Source organism: Sarcophilus harrisii, chromosome 6 (genome assembly GCF_902635505.1).
Source record: "Sarcophilus harrisii chromosome 6, mSarHar1.11, whole genome shotgun sequence".
Classification (NCBI taxonomy): Eukaryota; Metazoa; Chordata; class Mammalia; order Dasyuromorphia; family Dasyuridae; genus Sarcophilus; species Sarcophilus harrisii.
In genome coordinates this window covers 122,771,807-122,791,457 of record NC_045431.1, presented here as the reverse complement: position 1 = coordinate 122,791,457, position 19,651 = coordinate 122,771,807, and the positions used below count along the sequence as shown (strand labels likewise).

The window sequence follows — 19,651 nt, the reverse complement described above, 5'->3', positions numbered from 1 at the left end:
TTATCAAGCATTGTATTTTCTCAACATGACCCACATTTTAAATTTCTTGAAGGTATTCCTCCATATTGAGGTGAATCAGTGAATTCAACATCACCATCCCATGGTAGGTACTCACTAGTGCAAATTCCTTGTTGAGAATCATCTGCTCCACCAGAGATGACTCATTGTGGAAGAGATGGGGTTGCATGTGACTCCACATGTGAGGAAACCACCAGAACTCATCCACAGATCGCAGCAAGAGGTCATCCCCTTCATCTTCCTCTTCCGTTCCTATGAAATAATTGAAAACTGGCTTCAGAGACAGGCAGGCAGTTCTGCATTTCCTACTATTGCTATAGAATAGCTCCAGCTAATAGTTCAGTTTCAATCACAAGAGTGGAGTTTATATATCAAGGAAGTCAAATATGGAAACAAAATTCTAATTTATCTTAAAATATTTATAGCAGTGTTTTTTTTAGTTAAAAAAAGATTTTAAAATTTTGTATGTGAAGCCATCAACAAACATAAATATTTATACATACAAAGATATACAAGAGAATTGAATCTGAAAATTAACTCAACCTAACCATGTACAACTTTTTTTTTAGTACATCAAATGGAAAGTCAATAATTCACATTTGAATGTGTTTTCCCTCTCTTATGTGTATTTACAATTTTCATTAATGTTCTTTTTATATTTCTGTCACCCTCCTCAAATAAAAATAAACTCTTTTAACAAATAAGTATACTCAAAGAAAAATAAAAAGAGTTGCATTGTTCTTACCTGAAACTGTAGGGGGGGTTTGTACATTTTGTATATTTAACCTATTAACTCTCAACCAAGAGGTGGAAAGATGGGAATTAAAGTTTATCGTCAGTTATTTGGAGTTGTAGGAATTGATGAATTCTTAAATCTCCTATTGTTGTTCTTTATACTGTTATATTAAGTTGCTGTAATTCTCCTCATTTCATTCATCACTTTATTCAGGTCTTTTTTCTGTGAATATCTTTTATATTATATATCATATTATATATGTGCATATATATAATATCTATTATATGTAATATAAATATATATACATTATATTACATTACATTATATTATATAATGCATATTAATATATAATATTACATGTATAATAATTATAATAATAATTAATAATATCAACAATACTATTCACATATGAAAGGCATTTTTGAACAAAGGCAATTTTTCAGCTATTCCCTAACTATTAGGAACTCCCTCACTCTTTCCAATTCCAATTCCACCACATGGAGTGCTCATAACAGAACTTTGCCTGACTTAAAAATTGGGAAAATAACAGATGTTCCATAAATGAAGATTGTTTGAGAAAATTATAAAATGTATATTTGCAGTAAGAAATTCTTCTTTCTTTGAAATCTTCTTATTTATGATTCACACACACACACACAAAAAAAAAAAAAAAAAACAAATGAAATGAAATTTGATCTTCTTGTACCTCCCTAGCTTTCCCACATTAATACCTTAGCAGTGACAAAAAGTTTTATTTCTCTGGAAGATATTACAAGTAACATGGTAACAAGACAGAAGTAGAACTGATATAGCAAATGAAAAAGAAAAAAAATGGCTTTACCATAGAATGATTTCTAGTTAGAAATCCAATTGAAAATATATTCTGCATCAACAGGATGGTAATCTTCTGTTTTCTACTGGCTATTATCTAATATTCAACAGAATGCAACTCCAAATATTGGCTTAATATGAAACTGGTATTAAGAATGCCATGCCATTTCAGAATGCCTTTAAATAAAGCTTTGAATAAACATTAAAAACATTTTCCCTGAATTTCCCAATTGATAATACTTCCCTGAAACAAATTATGGGTCCTCTAGGCAACAAAATTAAGCAATTAAATATTGTGTACCTACTATCTTCAGTCACTGAATGAGATGATTGCACATCTGTTCTCTAGAATAAAGGTTTTTAACCTGAGGTCTATTAATTTCATTGTAGGTGGTGCTTAATTTTGATACCTTTATTTCAATGTAATTAGTTTCCTTTTTAATTGTATTTTATTTTGTGACAAAAAACATTCTGAGAAAGAGGTCCATACAGCCAGCCAAAGTTACACAAAAGTTAAGAACTTCAGCTCGTAACCTTACATTCTACTCTTGGGTATAACGTACAGAAATGATAAAATTTAAGATAATTCAAGGAAGTAAGAAGTTCAACAAGAGAGTAAATTGTAAAAAACAAAACATAACAAAATAGGAAATGCAACTTGCTTATCTATCGCTTGCTTATTTGTCTGTCTGTCTATCTATGTATCTCTTTATCTTTCTATTTCATATTTATATTCCTAGCTACAACTAGAAATTTTCTGAAATCCAAGATGCGAACTTTGGGAGATTTTAAGGGACTACATCATGTTTTCTCCCCATTCTTTTTTTGGTTGTGTTTGGCATTTGGATTGTTCAAAAAGGGTAATGTAGTATCTAGAAGACACAGAAGATAGAATGCCCTTATCCTGAGTTCAAATATTGACTTGAACACTAACAACACAACCCTAAGCAAAATATTTACTCCTTTTGGTCTCAGTTTCTTCTTTTATAAAACAAACTGGAGAAGGAAACAGTAAGTCACTTCAGTATCTTTGACAAGAAAATGCCAAATGAACTCATGAAGAACTGGACACAATAGAACAACAACAAAAAGGGTATTGTCAGGTATGAAATAAAATGAATATCCTCATTTAACAAATCTAGAAGATACTATCCTAATTCTAATTCATACTGATGAATGAAGTCTCTAAAGTGTGGTTACACAATTGTTGTGATATGGGAGCGATCTGCTAGTGGCTGCTGAAGGTCTAACTCAAGACTGTAGAATGGATCTCTTCATGTGAGAGGATAATGATGATACAAGGAGACTGAGAGGCAGTTGCTGCTCTCTGACATCTCCACTGAGAGGCAGTTGCATTGTCTAATCTCTCTCCTCTTCCCTCTTGCCTCCAATTTATTTCATTCCCAATCCACAAGGAACATCTGCGAAGGCTGCTTTGCAACTCCGTCAAGTTTATGATTCACAGCTGTGGAGGCTCGCAGAGAATTGACCTGCCTCTTCACCTAGGCATGGTCCTTAACAATTCCCCTTTTTTTGTTTTATGGAAAATGATTATTTCCATTCTCCCCCCCCCCCCACAGCATGGTCAATAGGTTTATGCATTAACTGTTTTCTAATCTACATGCTAAGGTTTCTGAGTCCACATGCTAGGGACTTCAAGCAGCACTATAGCAGGTGTTGAAGCTGATGTCTCTGAAGATCACCAGAGTCAATTCTCTGAACAGGTTTTGGAATGACAGAACCCACAAATATTTGGAGTGTAACAAATTTTCAGCAGAAGACATTTTGGAAGAACTTCAGGAAAGGTCTGTTTCAATCAGGCAGTGGATTGGGCGGGGGTGGGGGGTGGGAGGGGGGTTTTGCAGACCAGTGCAGGTACAGGGCAGAGTTAGTGCAGTGAAGGAAGATCCAGGGCAGAGAGGCTTCCCTGAGTTGGGGGAATGTAATGGGAGGGTTATAGACAAAATACTGCAGCTTTTGCTACTCTGACTTGGTTCAGAAGTCAATGGATCATTAGACTAGCTGTGAGATCTCCAATACAACTACAGAAGGCAAATAGTGAGATAAATTTCAGAGTTATCAAATCAAGGAGAAAATATTGCAAGCAGACAAAAGGAAATAATTCAAATACAGAGAAACCACAATCAGGATTATCCAGGAACTAGCAGCTTCCACTTTAAAGGACCGAAGGGTCTAGAATATGATATTCTGGAGAGCAAAGGAGCTTGGACTACAGCCAAGAATCAACTATCCAGTAAAATGAAGCATTATTTTTCAGGGGAAAAGATTAACATTCAATGAAATAGGAGATTTTCATTTATTTTTTATGAAAAGACCAGGACTGAACAAGAAATCTGATCCTCAAATACTGAATTCAAGAGAAGCATAAAAAGGTAAAAAGGGAATTAAAAAACAACTATGTTGTTTTAAAGAATAAAATGTTTATATCCCTATATGTGAAGATGCCATGTTTAACTCTTGAGAACTTTAGGTTTGTTAGGGGTATACTTAGAGAGTATAGGTGAAAGTTGACTTTACTGTGATGATATAAAAAAGAAGCTATGGGTGGAAAGAGGATTGTACTGAAAAAAGAGGGAATGTGTGGTGTTCTCTTCTTTAAAATATAATGGTTCTCTCTGAGCAGGTTTCTTGGGAAGGTTTTCTGGAGGCAGCCTTAGTTTCAGTTCAGAGTAATAATCACCACAAATGCAGCCAGCTGATAAAATCCAAACATTTATTTTCTTCTTCCTTGATTCCAAGAGCTCTTGCAGCTTGTCCTTTGCTTCTGCCTCAACTCCGACTCGTGGCTTTCAATCTTCCGAAGTGACTTCTGGCTCTAGCTCAACTCCCAATTGTGGCTTCTTCTGAACTGACTCTGACTGGCATCAGAAACCCACAATGCCACTCTCTCGGAGGAGGAGTCAACCTTTTACACCGAGCATAAAAAGAGCTTCAGCTCGGTGTAAAAGAGCTTATAAAAAGAGCTTATGTTCGGTGTAAAAGGTTGACTCCTCCTCCGAGAGAGTGGGATTGTGGGTTTCTGACTTGTGAATCTCATATTGAATACTGACTTGTGAATCTCCCAAAAGTGTGAACTCCAATGAGTACTTAAATATATTAGTGAGCTAGAGAATTTGCTAAGTACCATGCTAAATTAGGCAACTGACATCACTTTGCAAGGATTCTAACAGGAATGGAAGGTAAAATGGGGGTAAATTAAATCACATGAAGAGGCAAATAAAGACCTATTACAATTGAGGGAAAGAAGGGAAGGCGATGAGCATTGTGTGAATCTTAATCTCATTGGATTTGTCTCATAGAAAGAACATCAGACATGTTTAGTTTGATATAAAAACTTATCTCATCCTATCAGGAAGTAGGAGGACAAAAGAAAAAGAAAGAGAGAGGTAACAAAAGGGAGGGTAGAAGTAGAAGAAGAAAGGGATAAGAAAGAAGGAAGATCTGTAAAAGTGGAAGGCAGATTGAGAAAGATGGTGTTCAGAAACAAAACAGTGAGGAGTAAAAGGAGGGAAGGAAATACAAAAAATATAACTTGGGGAAAATAAGATGTCAGGAAATACAGAGTTAGTAATTTTAACTGTGATTGTGAATGGGATGAACTCTCCCATAAAAAGAAGCAGATAGTATTATGCCACAGTCTCTTTGAACTGTTCTACCTCAGTTTCCCTGCACTAGTTTCCCTTATTGTCCTGAGTTTCCCTGAATTGTTCTATCTCAGTTTCCTTAACTAAACCCCGCTCTGGTCCATTAAGACTGAGGACCATTTGCTCTAAGGTTATAAATTGTCAATGTGAGACTCAAGAAGAGTGGGAAATCGGACTTGGCTTCTAACTCCTTCTGCCCTCAAGAATTTATGGCACTACCCCCTCTAAAATATTCCAAAAGATAAGACTATCCCAGATACCTCATTGACATCTTTACTTTGTTTTATTCAGACATCCTGACTCTGGCTTTTAGTAAGAATTTATTGCCTTCCCCCATCCTGACAGAACCAAATGGGTCTGTAACAAAATTTCCCACTTCTTTCCCCTTCTTTGTCTGAAAAGGGTATATAAAGATTTGGGATTCTCCCATTCATGTTCTGTCCAGTCAATTATACTCTCCAATTAATAAAATATTAAAAACTCTCTAATCTCTATCTTGCCTCAGTTTCTCTGGAATTACAATAGCAGATTGGATTAAAAACTAGAATTCTACAATTGTTTCAAGAGACACATTTAGCAAAAGCAAAAATAGATCTAAAAAGAGATAAGGAAGTTAACTACATATTGCTAAAGACTATAATAGAAAGTGAAGTAATATGAATATTAAACATATATTCACCAAGTATTATAGTATCTAAATTCCCAAAGAAGTTAAAACTGCTACAAAAAGAACTAGACAACAAAACTGTACTAGTATCTTGTTCTATCAGAACTAGATAAATCAAACCACAAAATAAAAAAGAAGGAAGTTAAGGAGGTAAATAGAATTTTAGAAAAGTTAGGTGTGATAGAACTTTGGAAAAAATTGAATGGAGAGTTTTCCCCTCCATATTTTTTTCTTGTCAGTACATGGAACCAACACAAAATTGACCATGTATTACAGCATAAAAATCTTAAAATCAAATGCAGAAAGTCAGAAATATCTCATACTAAACCCTGAAATCTCCCAAACATGTGAACTCCAATAAGTACTTAAATACTTCTTGTTTATATGAGCTCTCTAAAGGTGTGAACACAAGCATTATTCTCTATAAGTATTAGGGACTTATCACCTTGTAAGGATTCGCTCTAAAGTGTGAACCAATAAGCACAGTATTAATTCCATTGAGTTAACACCAGGATTTGAAATCTCCCTTGAGTTTTCACCTTGTTTCAAGTTGAGTTGACACTAGGATTCCAACATAATTCTATGCAAATTATTTGGAAAAATGGGGAAAGAAGAAATGCTACCAAATTCCTTTGATGACACAGATATGTTGCTGATATCTAAATCATATAAAGTCAAAACAGAAAAAAATTAGAGACCAATTTTCCTAATGAATATTGATGCAAAATTTTAAAATAAAATATTAGCAAAAAGATTATAACATATGATATAACCAAATATCATTTATACGAGAAGTGCAGGGCTTTTTCAAAATTAGGAAAAGTATTAACATAATAGACTATATCTATAAACAAACTAACAGAAATCATATGATCATCTCAATAGATGGAGAAAAAGCATTTAACAAAATCCAACAGCCATTCCTATTAAAAATATTAGAGAGTATAGGAATAAATAGAATTTTCCTTAAAATGACTCTTAAAACCTTAAGCAAACATCATATGTAATGGGGATAAACTACAATTTTCAATAAAATCAGGGATGAAATAAGGTTGCCCATTATCACTATTAATATTCAACATTGCAAAAGATGCATTAGCTTTAGCAGTGAGAAGAAAAAGAAATTAAATGAATTAGAGTAGGTAATGAGGAACTCAAATTATCAGAGCTTGAAAAAATAATAACGGTTTATCTGGAAGAACAAAAAGTCAAGAATTTCAAGGGATTAATGATAAAGAATGTAAATACAGGTGGTTTAGCTGTATCAGAACTAAAACTATATTATAAAGCACTTTGGTTTACAAATTGCTATAGTGCACAGCCCTCTCTAACTTAAATCCAATTCACTCAAATGTCATGGCATCATCTCCCTAATATCATGGTTCTCTTCAAGAATGAAGGGCTAATAACCTCTGTGAGTAAAATTGTCCTGGAATTTGTCAGTGTAAAGACTTCTTTGTTCCTTCCCTCCTTCTTTCCTTTTTTCCTTCCTTCACTTCTTTTTCTTCCTTTCTCCAACCTTCTCTCCTTTCTTCCTTTTATCCACATAGGGGATCATACCCTTATCTACAGATGCTCTTAAAAGCAGTTTTTTTCTCTTTTGAACCTTCGAAGTCTCCCAAGATATGATGGGGTATACTGCCTAGATTTCTTTCAGATCTTAAATCCAAACCAATCTGCTTCTAATTTGCCACTTAAATCCTAGGCCAAGCCCCATTTCATCATTGTTTGGGTCCTGATTGACTCAGATTAAATATGACTAGCAGTCATTTCTGCTTTAGTAAGAAACCCTAAAGGGTCTTCCCCCTCAGATTCACTCATTCATTTGTTTATTTCAATTTTTTGGACTAGGTGAAAGAAGAGATTCTTTGCTTCAATTGCTACCTAGCCTTAATCACTGAATGGGTGTGGCTTCAATCAAAGTGAGACCAGCTCAAGATCTTAGCTGAAAAAAAGGCAAGATCTCCCATTTTATCTCTAGTTGTTTTGATCTTATCACTGGACCTAGATAGCTCTGGAGGGGAAAGTGAGGCAGGTGACCTTCCACAGCCCTCCTTCACTTAAATTCAATTCACTTGCATGTCATGGCATCACTTCCCTTTTGTCCTCTTTGAGAATGAAAGACAAACAACAAAGTGACCCAGTGGATAAAGATCTGGGCCTAGAGTTACAAAGGGCTCATTTTCCTTAACTCAAATTAGGCCTCAGATATTTACCAGCTATAGTCACTTATATAGTCACCTGTTGACCTATTTCCTCATTTTAAAAATGATCTAGAGAAAGAAATGGCAAATTACTATTGTATCTTTTCCAAGAAAACCAAAATAAATAGTGCTTTACAAAGTATAATAGAAAATGAGTGCAAAATAGTTGCTTTGCTGTAATAAAAATAATGAATTACATATTTGATGACTTGGACTTATACCATGTCTTTATTATAATGTATTCTCTCACTGACAAAAATTATCCGAAAAGACAAAATGATGTTTTAGAAATTATATGTATTATATCATGGGGAAAAATAGCTACTGGCCCTAGAGTGAGAGAACTTCAAATCTTACCTCTGATATGTATGAACACAGTTTTTTTATTTATAAAATGATGGGTTTATATGGATGCTTTCTGAGGTCTCTTTCATTTCTAGACTTATCCTAAGTATCTCATAATCTATAAAGCACTACACAAATGTAAATGCTTATATAGTTATAGGGAGCTTTGGAGTAAGAAGATCAACATTTGAATATTAGAACTGCTACTTTTTTTTATTATAGCTTTTTATTGACAAAACATATGCATTGGTAATTTTTCAACATTGACCCTTACAAAAACTTCTGTTCCAACTTTTCCCCTCCTTCTCTCCATCCTCTCCCCTAGATGGCAGGTCGTCCTATACATGTTAAATATGTTAAAGTATATGTTAAATACTATATATATATATATATATATATATATATATATATATACGTACATATTTAAACAGTTGTCTCGATACACAAGAAAAATCGGATTTGGAAAGAAGGTAAAAATAACCTGGGAAGAAAAACAAAAATGCAAAGCAAACAATAACAGAAAAAGTGTAAATGCTATGTTGTGGTCCACCCTCATTTCCCAGTGTTCTTTCACTGCATGAAGCTGGTTCTGTTCATTACTGATCAATTGGAACTGATTTGAATCCTCTCATTGTTGAAGATAGCCATTTCCATCAGAATTAATCTTCATATAGTATTGTTGTTGAAGTGTATAATGATCTCCTGGGAACTGCCACTTATTAGCTCTTTAACTGTGTGCAATTCACCTAATCTCTGAGATGCATTTGTCCATTTATTAAATGAAAACTATACTTGCCCTACATATGACTCAGAACCCTGGGAAGGATTAAAATGAGATGTTATATGTACAAATAATGCATGTTATGGTGCCTGATGTTGATATAAAGAGTAGAATTTACTTTTCATTTCTTTGTATACCAGCAAAGAGTGAGGCTGTCTCCATCATGGAGGAAGTTTAACAGTCAAAACTAATATGAAAAACATGTTCTTGTAAAGTTACAAGGATGTATTTTTTTTATTTTAGAATGTAAAAACCCAGATAGCATATTGTTAGAATATAAACATAGAAATGTAGTATTCTCTGGTTCGGTTTTCTTGGGGTCTCTGGGAGAAGCCCCTGTTTCAGTTCAGTAATCACTACAAGAACAGCCAGGTGTTAAGGTCCAAATCCTTTATTATCTCCTTCCTGGGGCTGGGCAGCTTTCTGGAGAGCCATTCAGACTGGCATTGGTCTCAGTGGGGGAACTGCAGGAGGCCAGGCCCACCACCAGGAGCCTAGTGGAAGGTGAAATGAGTTTCTGTCTCCAGTCCCTGCTTATATTCTCCACACTGAATATAAACCAGTCATTATATCTCTGGGAAACCATTATTTGTTGTAAGATTAAATCAATCATACTAATGCTAAACTAGATAACCATTGTATCGTCAATTCCACTTAGGTAGTACCTTGTAAGAAGTTTAGAATTCTGACCCATAACATAGAAAGTACAAAATATCAAAACATTGTTAATATTAACCAAATATTTTTCACTTTTCTAATCCATTCCTTAAGTCTATAAAAATATAAATCTGTATCTTATAAAATGGGAATAAGAGCAATTTTACTCAGTTTTCCTTTGTTTTAAATAAGTAAAATTTTGGGGGCTTATGTAATATATTTGGTCTGATTAGTTGTTGTTGTTTTTTTGTTTTTTTTTAACCCAGGTTGATTATTATAATATTTTAAAGAAACTGGTGTGGAGAAAACCTCAAGGTTTATTCTTTTAAATCAAATATTGACCAGAATAAAATCAATTGATCTACTTTAAATGTCAAAAGTAAATTCTTATAAAGGGGAATAGCTGTAATCTCACAAGGAAGAAAAAGTAATAATGTAATATTTTCTTAATTTCTTGCCAGAAATATATCACATGCTATAAAAGACTTGATATTTTATTTTTGTCTTTCTATTCCCAGGTTTTATTTTTTACTTACACTCAAAAAAAAAGAAGCATTTCTAACTTAATTGTTATTTCTGTTACTATTAATTTCACTTTGCTCTTGCTACCTTAAATATGAAGAGGTATGTTACGCCCAAAACTAAGTAAGTACAATAAAGCATTGAGAACATATAGAAACATATACAACAACATTGTTATGATAATCATGCTTAGGAGAACTTTAGAGTTATTATACTCTGGTGCACTTTAGAGTTATTATAGTCTGGTGTATATTTAAAGAATGAAAGCACAGAGAAGCTTTAGTGGGAAATAACAATTGTAAACTGTAATGTTTTTGGTTCAGTATTCCAGAGGTCTTGGGGAAGCCTTTGTTTCAGTAATCACCCCGAGAATAGCCAGGTATTAAAGTCCTAATTCTTTATTGTTTCCTTTGCCTGGTGCTCAGATAGCTTTCTCGAGGTCTTCACAGAGGACTTGGTTTCAGCCTGCCATCACAAGGCTGATGAAGATGGAAATGAATCTCTCTCTCCTTGTCTCCAAGGAGCTCATGCATCTCAGTCCACTTATCTTCCCTGGCTCTGACTGAATCTGGCTGAAGCTCCCAGCTTATATGATCAACACTGAGTATAAACCAATCATTATATCATTAGGAAACCATTATTTGTTGTAAGATTAAATCAATCATACTGAACCTAAGTTCAGAACTATTAAGCACCATGGTAAATTAGATAACCATTGTTTCATCAATTCTACTGATTTAACATTTTGTAAGAATCCTTGTTTTAGAATTCTGGCCCATAACAGTAAACCAATAATGAATATCAGTTGTGAGATAAAGAATCGATCATTGCTCAGGTATAAGCCATTAATTTACTCCTAACAAGTGTTGTGAACACTTACGTGTTGTAGAATCAGATCAACTAGTGAATGTTTAGGACAGTTAATTTAATAGGATTGTCTATTTGTGTCTTATGTCACAAGTTCCACACAGCAAAGAGTAAATGTCTAGCAATATTCATAATGTAAACTAAATGTCTTTGTAGTTAAATTCCAAAAAATGGGCAAATTGTATATGGAACTGTAATGGGCTGAAGTTTGAGTTGATGCACTTAGGTCCCAAGTACATGAGGCTAAATAGTAATTGGGCTATACTCTATAAATATACATGATTGGATAAAGAATGGTCCCTGCCCACTCTCTGTGTAAGTCCTGATGTGTTGTACAGGAAATGACCATTTTGGTGGGTGGAGGCAGAGAGAGGAACAGGAAGAGAAGCTGGGAGAGATTGGGCCTGAGTCCATTCTCCTAGCTGCTGGTCGTGTGGCTGCGGGTCTAGCTAGCTTCTTGACTCAGCTGCACACATTGCTATTGCCCATTCTCTTCCATCTCCGATCCTTCTTCACTGAGAATAAAGACTGACGATTTTCCCCTAAACTGAATTCCTGACTCCTGCTGATTTAAAAATAATGCGATCTTCACATTTGGCACCCAATGGTGGGAACCAAGGACTGAAGAAGTCTCCGGTGACCAGGAACTTGGGTGAGTATTGTTCTTAAAAACTAAACCAGTAATCTTTTTTTGGCTAAAATGGGACAAACGCTAGCTAAAAACTCTCCATCCCCGCCCCCAACCCCTTCAACCCCACCCACTAGTGGTGCTATAGAAAGCATGCTGAAGTTGATAGAAGGACAAGGGCTACTTATAACTTGGGAACAGGTAGCTAGACTTGTGGGTACATTAAACCGTATCCCCCCCTTGGTTCGTAGAGCAGGAGCAGATCTCTCGAGAGAACTGGTCCCTGGTTGGACAAGAGATGTCCACGTATTACAGTGAAAACGGTCCTCATTCAATTTCCATCAAGGCATTTTATTTATACAATATAATTCAGTTAGCACTAAGAAACCCTATCCCTAGAAGAAAGAAAAACCCCGTTGCTCCTGCTCCTTCTCAGAGTAGCCATGATATTGAGGAGGAATACAATGAAGAGATTAATGACCATATCCCCACAGGGCATGGAGACTTAAGTGAGCAAGGGTGTGGTGACTTTCTACCTCAGGAGGCAGCTTCAGCCCCACCTCAGGAGCAAGTGATTGAATCTCCTCCATCAACTCCACCCTCTAGGATAGAGGGAGGAGGGGCAGTAGGGGGGGGCAGTGAAAGCACCAGCACCTCCCCCCCAGCATCCCCAGTATCCAATTATGAGTAGATTACAAGAGGGCCTAATGAAGGCCAAAGAAAAGGGCATGGAGTTCAGAGAGCTCCAGCCACATGTCTTTCCTGTAATTTTCCAGGTTAATGCCTCCGGTCAACAAAGTCCAAGATACGCCCCTTTTAACATAGAAATCATCAAAGACCTGAAAAAGGCTTGCACTCTTTATGGGGCTACATCAGCTTATGTTAAGATGCTATTACAGAATTTGGCTTTTGAAATCTTGACTCCTAATGACTGGAAATCTATAGCAAGAGTATGCCTAGAACCTGGACAAAATTACATGTGGCTTTCTGAATATAGTGAGCTCTGTAGGATACAAGCTCAACAAAATAGTCAAAATGCTGTTCATGCTGCGATCACCTGTGACCTACTAACAGGTATAGGTCCCTATGCAGACGTCACAACACAGATTAATTATCCAGTAGCAGCATATGAGCAAATTGCTGCTAATGCTATCAAAGCGTGGACTTCGATTCACAATAAAAATGACAAAGGTGAGGCCTTCACAAAAATAACACAAGGGCCAGATGAACCCTTTGCTGACTTTGTGGGACGTTTGCAGACTGCTATCACAAGAACTAATGGGGAAAATTCATCAACAGATGTTTTAATAAGGCAACTTGCTAAGGAAAATGCTAATGAGGTGTGCAGAAGGATTATACTAGGACTGCCTAAGGATGCTCCTTTAGAGGAGTTCATAAGACGCTGTGCCACAGTGGGCACAAATGCCTTTTATAGCCAGACTATGATGCAGAGGTCCTAAGATCCCAACATGGGTAGACAGATTCCCTTCCGGCAAGGGACTTCTAGAGAGACACGTCAATGCTTTCAGTGTGGTAAAATAGGGCATCTGAAAGCTCAATGTTGGTATAGAGGCAGAGTGAGAAAACAGGGTGGGAGAACAAGACCCAGCACCCCATGTCCAAAATGCAACAGAGGCTTCCATTGGGCCTCAGAATGTAGACAGGTTCAGGAAACGGATGAGGGGCCAGCCCCAGGGCCCCAGGCAAAAAACACTTGGGGCATGATGGCAGCCAATGGTGCACCCAGAGAGTGCATAGACAGCCAATACCCCAATATGACCAATCAGCCAGGAAGCCATATGATGGGAGAAAAGGATTACACAATCAATCAGCCAGGAAGCAACCTGATGGAAGAAAGGGATTACAATTAGGGAGAATAGAGTTGTATGCAGCTGAGACAACTGAGATACCCCTTGGAGAGGTAAAATCTGTTCCTCTCCAGCCTATGGATCCGTTGCCTCCAGGCACAGTAGGCTTGACCATTTTACCTCCTGAGAGCATGTACAAAACAGTGTCCATCCACACACTGATGTGGGAAACTGGGGAATGTGTAAATAATACCCCAATCACCAATACAGGCAGACAATGTGTGACTTATCACCCAGGAGAAATAGTAGCATCAGGTTTACTCATACAGAATCCTAATAAGCAGCTTGGTGATAGTCACCCAGATTCTGATTCCAGATCACAAAATCCAGCAATATATTGGACGCAGTGTAACAATGGACCACCTATGCTCACGATCTATATAAATGGCCTTCCATTGGAAGGATTGGTGACACCTGGTGCAGATCGGACGGTCATTAGAAGTGCAATTGGCCCAGTAACTTAAAAATTAAAAGCAGACACCCTACATGTCTGGTGGGGATCAATAAGCGCTGAAGTTAGTGCTGCCCCTATGAGATGGACTTTTGAAGGCAAAACAGGAGTTTTTACTCCTTTTATAGTTGAAAAAATCTCCATCAATCTGTGAGGAAGAGACGTTTTACAGCAATTAGGGTTTAAAATGAGTACTTCAGTTTTTTTAAGCAGGGCTGCTGTTGAAGGCCTGCCAACACTTTCACCTGTTCCTATCCGATGGAAAACTGATACACCAGTGTGGATAGAACAGTGGCCCTTAAGTAACGATAAAATTCAGGCCTTATTAGATATAGTACAGGAGCAGCTTGACTAAGGACACTTAAAACCTTTCTAAGTCCTTGAATTTAGTGTTTGTTGTGAAAAAGAAATCTGGAAAATGGAGGATGTTAACGGATTTAAGAAAAGTAATGAACAGATGGAAACTATGGGAACTCTTCAGCCTGGACTTCCATTCTCCTACTAAGTTGCCTAGAGAATGGCCCTTTGGGTCATAGATATTAAGGATTGTTCTATTCTATCCCTCTGGATAAGGAGGATATGAAAAGATTTTTTTCAGTGCCCAGCTTAACTAGCTGGAGCCTTATAAAAGATATGAATGGACAGTTTTGCCACAGGGAATGAAAAACAGTCCTACTATTCAAATGTATGTTGCTGCTGCTCTTGCTCCAGTAAGAAAAGCATTCCCAAAAGTTTATGCTATAACATTACATGGATGACATTTTGGGATGTGCACGGAACAAATGTTAGAAGCATGTCTACAAAAGACCATAGAAACACTAAGGAATTACAAATTATACATAGCACCAGAAAAAATTCAAAGACATGCTCCTTTTCAATATTTGGGATATGAAGTATACCTAAGGTGCTTATAGTTCAAAACTGTCCTTAAGAACAGAAAAGCTGAACACATTGAATGATTTTGAAATTGTAGAGATATCCAATGGATGCGACCAGTGTTAGGTTTGACTACCTATCAGTTACAACCGTTATATGACATTTTAAGGAGAGACAGTGCTTTAAATTCACCACACCAGCTTACAAAAGAAGCTCAAAAGGCTTTGAGAGAAGTGGAACTGGCTTTATCCAATGTGGTTGAAAGAGTCACCAAAACCCTTGGAGATATCAGTTTTTGCCACACAAGAGGCACCCACAGCAGTCCTTCATCAAGGAGACAGTGTGATAGAGTGGGTGAACCTCCCAGCACAACTAGAACAAAGCCTTATACCCTACCCGGTGCTTGTGGCTAGAATTTTATTAAAGGCCACTAAGTGAGCAGTACAATTATCTGGGACAAGACCTGACAAGATATACACCTTTTATACCAATACACAAATTAATGTGTGTTGTGAGACCATCCCAGAGTGGCAAATTTTATTAGCCATGGATCCAAATTTTTTACATGGGTCACCATTAAAGATAACTAGACTTATTACATAATTGGCGATGGATTCTTGAAGAAAAAGTTTCTAAAGTTCCTCTTAAAGGACCAACTATCTTCATAGATGCATCCAAACATAATATTTGCACTGTGTACTCTCATGATCTAACTATAAAGACAGTAGTCAGAACTCCTTTTCAGTCCACTCAGCAGAATGAATTGTACGCGATCATTCTAGCTCTACATTATCCGGAGACATAAATATAATATCTGATTCGGCCTATTCAGTAGGTGTGGTACAAAGAATTGCCACAGCCCAAATAAAATTTGCAGCCTCTAAATATATCAGCTCTTTAAGAAACTTCAAGAGCAAGTGAGAAAGCATCCAGGTAAGATCTATATATTACATGTCCATTCTCATCGTGGACTTCCAGGTCCCATATTTGATGGCAATTCAAAGGCAGATAGCCTTCTAACTATGTTGGTCAATACCTCTTTGTTCCAAGAAGCCCAGGCATCTCATTCTAAATATCATCAGGCTGCTCAAGCTTTACGTTTACAATTTGGAATAACAAGAGAGGAAGCTAGGAGCATAGTAAAAACTTGTATGGCTTGACTTCCTTTCCACGCTCCTACACTGCCTCCAGGGAAGAACCCTTGTGGTTTGAGACCCAATGAAATCTGGCAAATGGATGTGACCCATTATAAATCTTTTGGTCGTCTATCTTTCATTCATGTTGTGGTAGACACCTTTTTGGGATTCACTTTTGCAATGCCAGCAGCAAAAGAGACAGCCTGAGTGGTCACTGAATTCCTCATACAAGCATTTGCCATTATGGGTGTGCCACAAGCAATAAAAACAGACAATGGTCCTGCTTACACTTCAAAACATTTTGCACCCTTTTGTGCACAGTATAAGATTTTACACACCACGGGCATACCTTTTAATCCTCAAGGACAGGCAATACTGGAGAGGAGAAACAGAGATATTAAGACGCTCCTTCAAAAACAAAAGAAAGGGGGAGCCACAGGTAATCCTAGAGAACTTCTAAATCTAGCTCTTTATACTATTAACTTCTTGATTTTTGACAAAATGCACTGGCTCCAGCAGACAGGTTTTATAACCCACCGTAAGTCAGTGTCCAGTGCGAGCAGCTCCACTATATATAATTGCCAGGTGACGTGGAGAGACCCAGCAAGTAGTGAATGGAAAGGACCAGATAGGCTAACTGCTTTGGGGAGAGGGTTTGCTTGTATCTCTACAGGTGGAGAAGGAATCAGATGGGTGCCAACAAGCCATATTCGCCTTGTCCATTGCAGAGAGATGGAGCAGACCCTTGAAACAAAGGAGAAGACCCAAGAAATATCGGGTGGTTCTGTTGCTGATTGTGCTCACCATTGAAAGAGCGTGGCAGTTATGGCGTTTGACTCATAGACATCAAAGATTGTTGGACTTCAAACCCTTGGATTCTCTGAGACATAAGATTGTTGTAGGACTTCAAAACCCTTAGGAATCATTGGATTCTCTGAGACATGGGACTTGAAAACCCTCAGGAATCATTGGATTCTCTGACACATGGGACTTGAAAATCCTCAGGAATCATTGGATTCTTTGAGACATGGGACTTGAAAACCCTCAGGAATCATTGGATTCTCTGAGACATAGGACTTGAAAACTCTCAGGAATCATTGGATTCTCTGAGAAATGATAAGACTGTTACAGGACTTCAAAATTTGCTGGAATCATTGGATTCCCTAACACATAAAAAGACTTTTGCAGGACTTCAAAAACTCAGGGGGATCATTGGATTCCCTGACATGTGAAGCAATGGACAGTAGATTGGTTTTGGACTATCTCTTGGATGCTGAAGAAGGTGTATGTGTGACTGTTATTTACAACCCTCCTTCAGGACTTCTGGTGATCTCTTCCAACACCATTTATGTTTGCTATTCTGCTACTTGCATGTACAATTCATGTTTGTTACACCACATCGAGCCTGCACTGACTGTGGGGAGAGTCATAACTAATAGCCTCTGCGTTATTGCTATGTGCTTGTGTAATACCTCCCATGCTGGTGGGTTTGTGCATAATAAGACCCTTCAGCCCAGAAACCCGCTAACAACCCCCACTTCCCTTTGGTGCTTTTCATCTCCCTTCCTGAGATGTCAGGGAGGGCGTGATCATCTCCTTTTTAGTTCTTTCACCGCCTTTCCTAAGAAGTTAGGGAGACTGTGATCACCTCCCCTTGGGGGCTCTGGCCTCCCTGAGGAGTCAGGGATGGCATGACCCCCTGTGTTCTAAAATAAAAGAAAGAAGGAGATGTAATGGGCTGAAATTTGAGTTGATGCACTTAGGTCCCAAGTACATGAGGCTAAATAGTAATTGGGCTATACTCTATTAATATACATGATTGGATAAAGAATGGTCCCTCCCCACTCTCTGTGCAAGTCCTGATGTGTTGGATAGGAAATGATGATTTTGGTGGGTGGAGGCAGAGAGAGGAACAGGAAGAGAAGCTGGGAGAGATTGGGCCTGAGTCCATTCTCCTAGTTGCTGGTTGTGTGGCTGCGGGTCTAGCTAGCTTCTTGACTCAGCTGCACATATTACTATTGCCGATTCTCCTCCGCCTCCGATCCTTCTTCACTGAGAATAAAGACTGACAATTTTCCCCTAACCTGAACTCCGGACTCCTGCTGATTTTAAAATACGCGATCTTCACAGGGAACTGAGGTGAATAATCCTACTTTTTAAAAATTCACATTAAAGGGAAAAGGACCTACATGCACAAAATATTTACAGCAGCACTTTTTGAAGCAACAAAGAATTGGAAATTGAGGAATTGTCAATCATAAGGGATGAGCATAAGGGCAATCATAAGGACTAGCAGGTTGTGAAATATGATTGTGATAGAATACTACTGTGCTGTAAGAAATGATAAGCAATGCAACTAAAAAAACTAAAAAAAGACCAAATTAAAAACCCCCAACCAAATACTAAATTTGAAATTCTAAAATTAAAAGGAGAAATTAAAAATATTGAAAGTAAAAAAAACTATTGAACTAATTAATAAAACTAAGAGTTGGTTCTATGAAAAAGCCAATAAAATAGATAAGCCTTTGGTAAATCTGATTAGAAAAAGGAGGGAGGAAAATGAAATTAGTAGTCTTAAAAATGAAAAGGGAGAACTTTCCACCAATGAAGAGGAAATTAGAGAAATAATAAGGAGTTATTTTGCTCAACTTTATGCCAATAAATTTGATAACCTAAGTGAAATGGATGACTACCTCCAAAAATATAGACTTCCCAGACTAACAGAGGAGGAAGTAAATTGCTTGAATAGTCCCATTTCAGAAAAAGAAATAGAACAGGCAATTAAACAACTCCCTAAGAAAAAATCCCCAGGACCAGATGGATTTACATGTGAATTTTACCAAACATTTAAAGAACAATTGGCCCCAACGCTATATAAATTATTTGATAAAATAGGGAATGAAGGAGTCCTACCAAATTCCTTCTATGACACAGAGATGGTACTGATACCTTAACCAGGTAGGTTGAAAACAGAGAAAGAAAATTATAGACCAATCTCCCTAATGAATATTGATGCTAAAATCTTAAATAAGATATTAGCAAAAAGATTACAGAAAATCATCCACAGGATAATACACTATGATCAAGTAGGATTTATACCAGGAATGCAGGGCTGGTTCAATAATAGGAAAACTATCAATATAATTGGCCATGTTAATAACCAAATTAACAAAAACCATATGATCATCTCAATAGATGCAGAAAAAGCATTTGATAAAATCCAACATCCATTCCTATTAAAAACACTTGAGAGTATAGGAATAAATGGACTTTTCCTTAAAATAATCAGCAGCATCTATTTAAAACCATCAGTAAGCATCATATGTAATGGAGACAAAATGCAACCATTCCCAGTAAGATCTGGAGTGAAACAAGGTTGCCCACTATCACCGTTACTAT

The 19,651-nt window shown here is 37.1% G+C and overlaps 1 protein-coding gene across 2 annotated transcripts in view; it reads right to left on the bottom strand.

Annotated features, from left to right (window-relative positions):
* The window catches only part of NDST4 (N-deacetylase and N-sulfotransferase 4), a 414,235-nt gene that overhangs the window by 256,202 nt on the left and 138,382 nt on the right, over window positions 1–19,651 (bottom strand). For both annotated transcript variants that reach the window (XM_031941816.1, XM_031941815.1), the window contains exon 4: window positions 116–270. In XM_031941816.1, coding sequence (XP_031797676.1) covers window positions 116–270 — 155 coding nt within the window. The remainder of the gene's footprint in view (window positions 1–115; window positions 271–19,651) is intronic.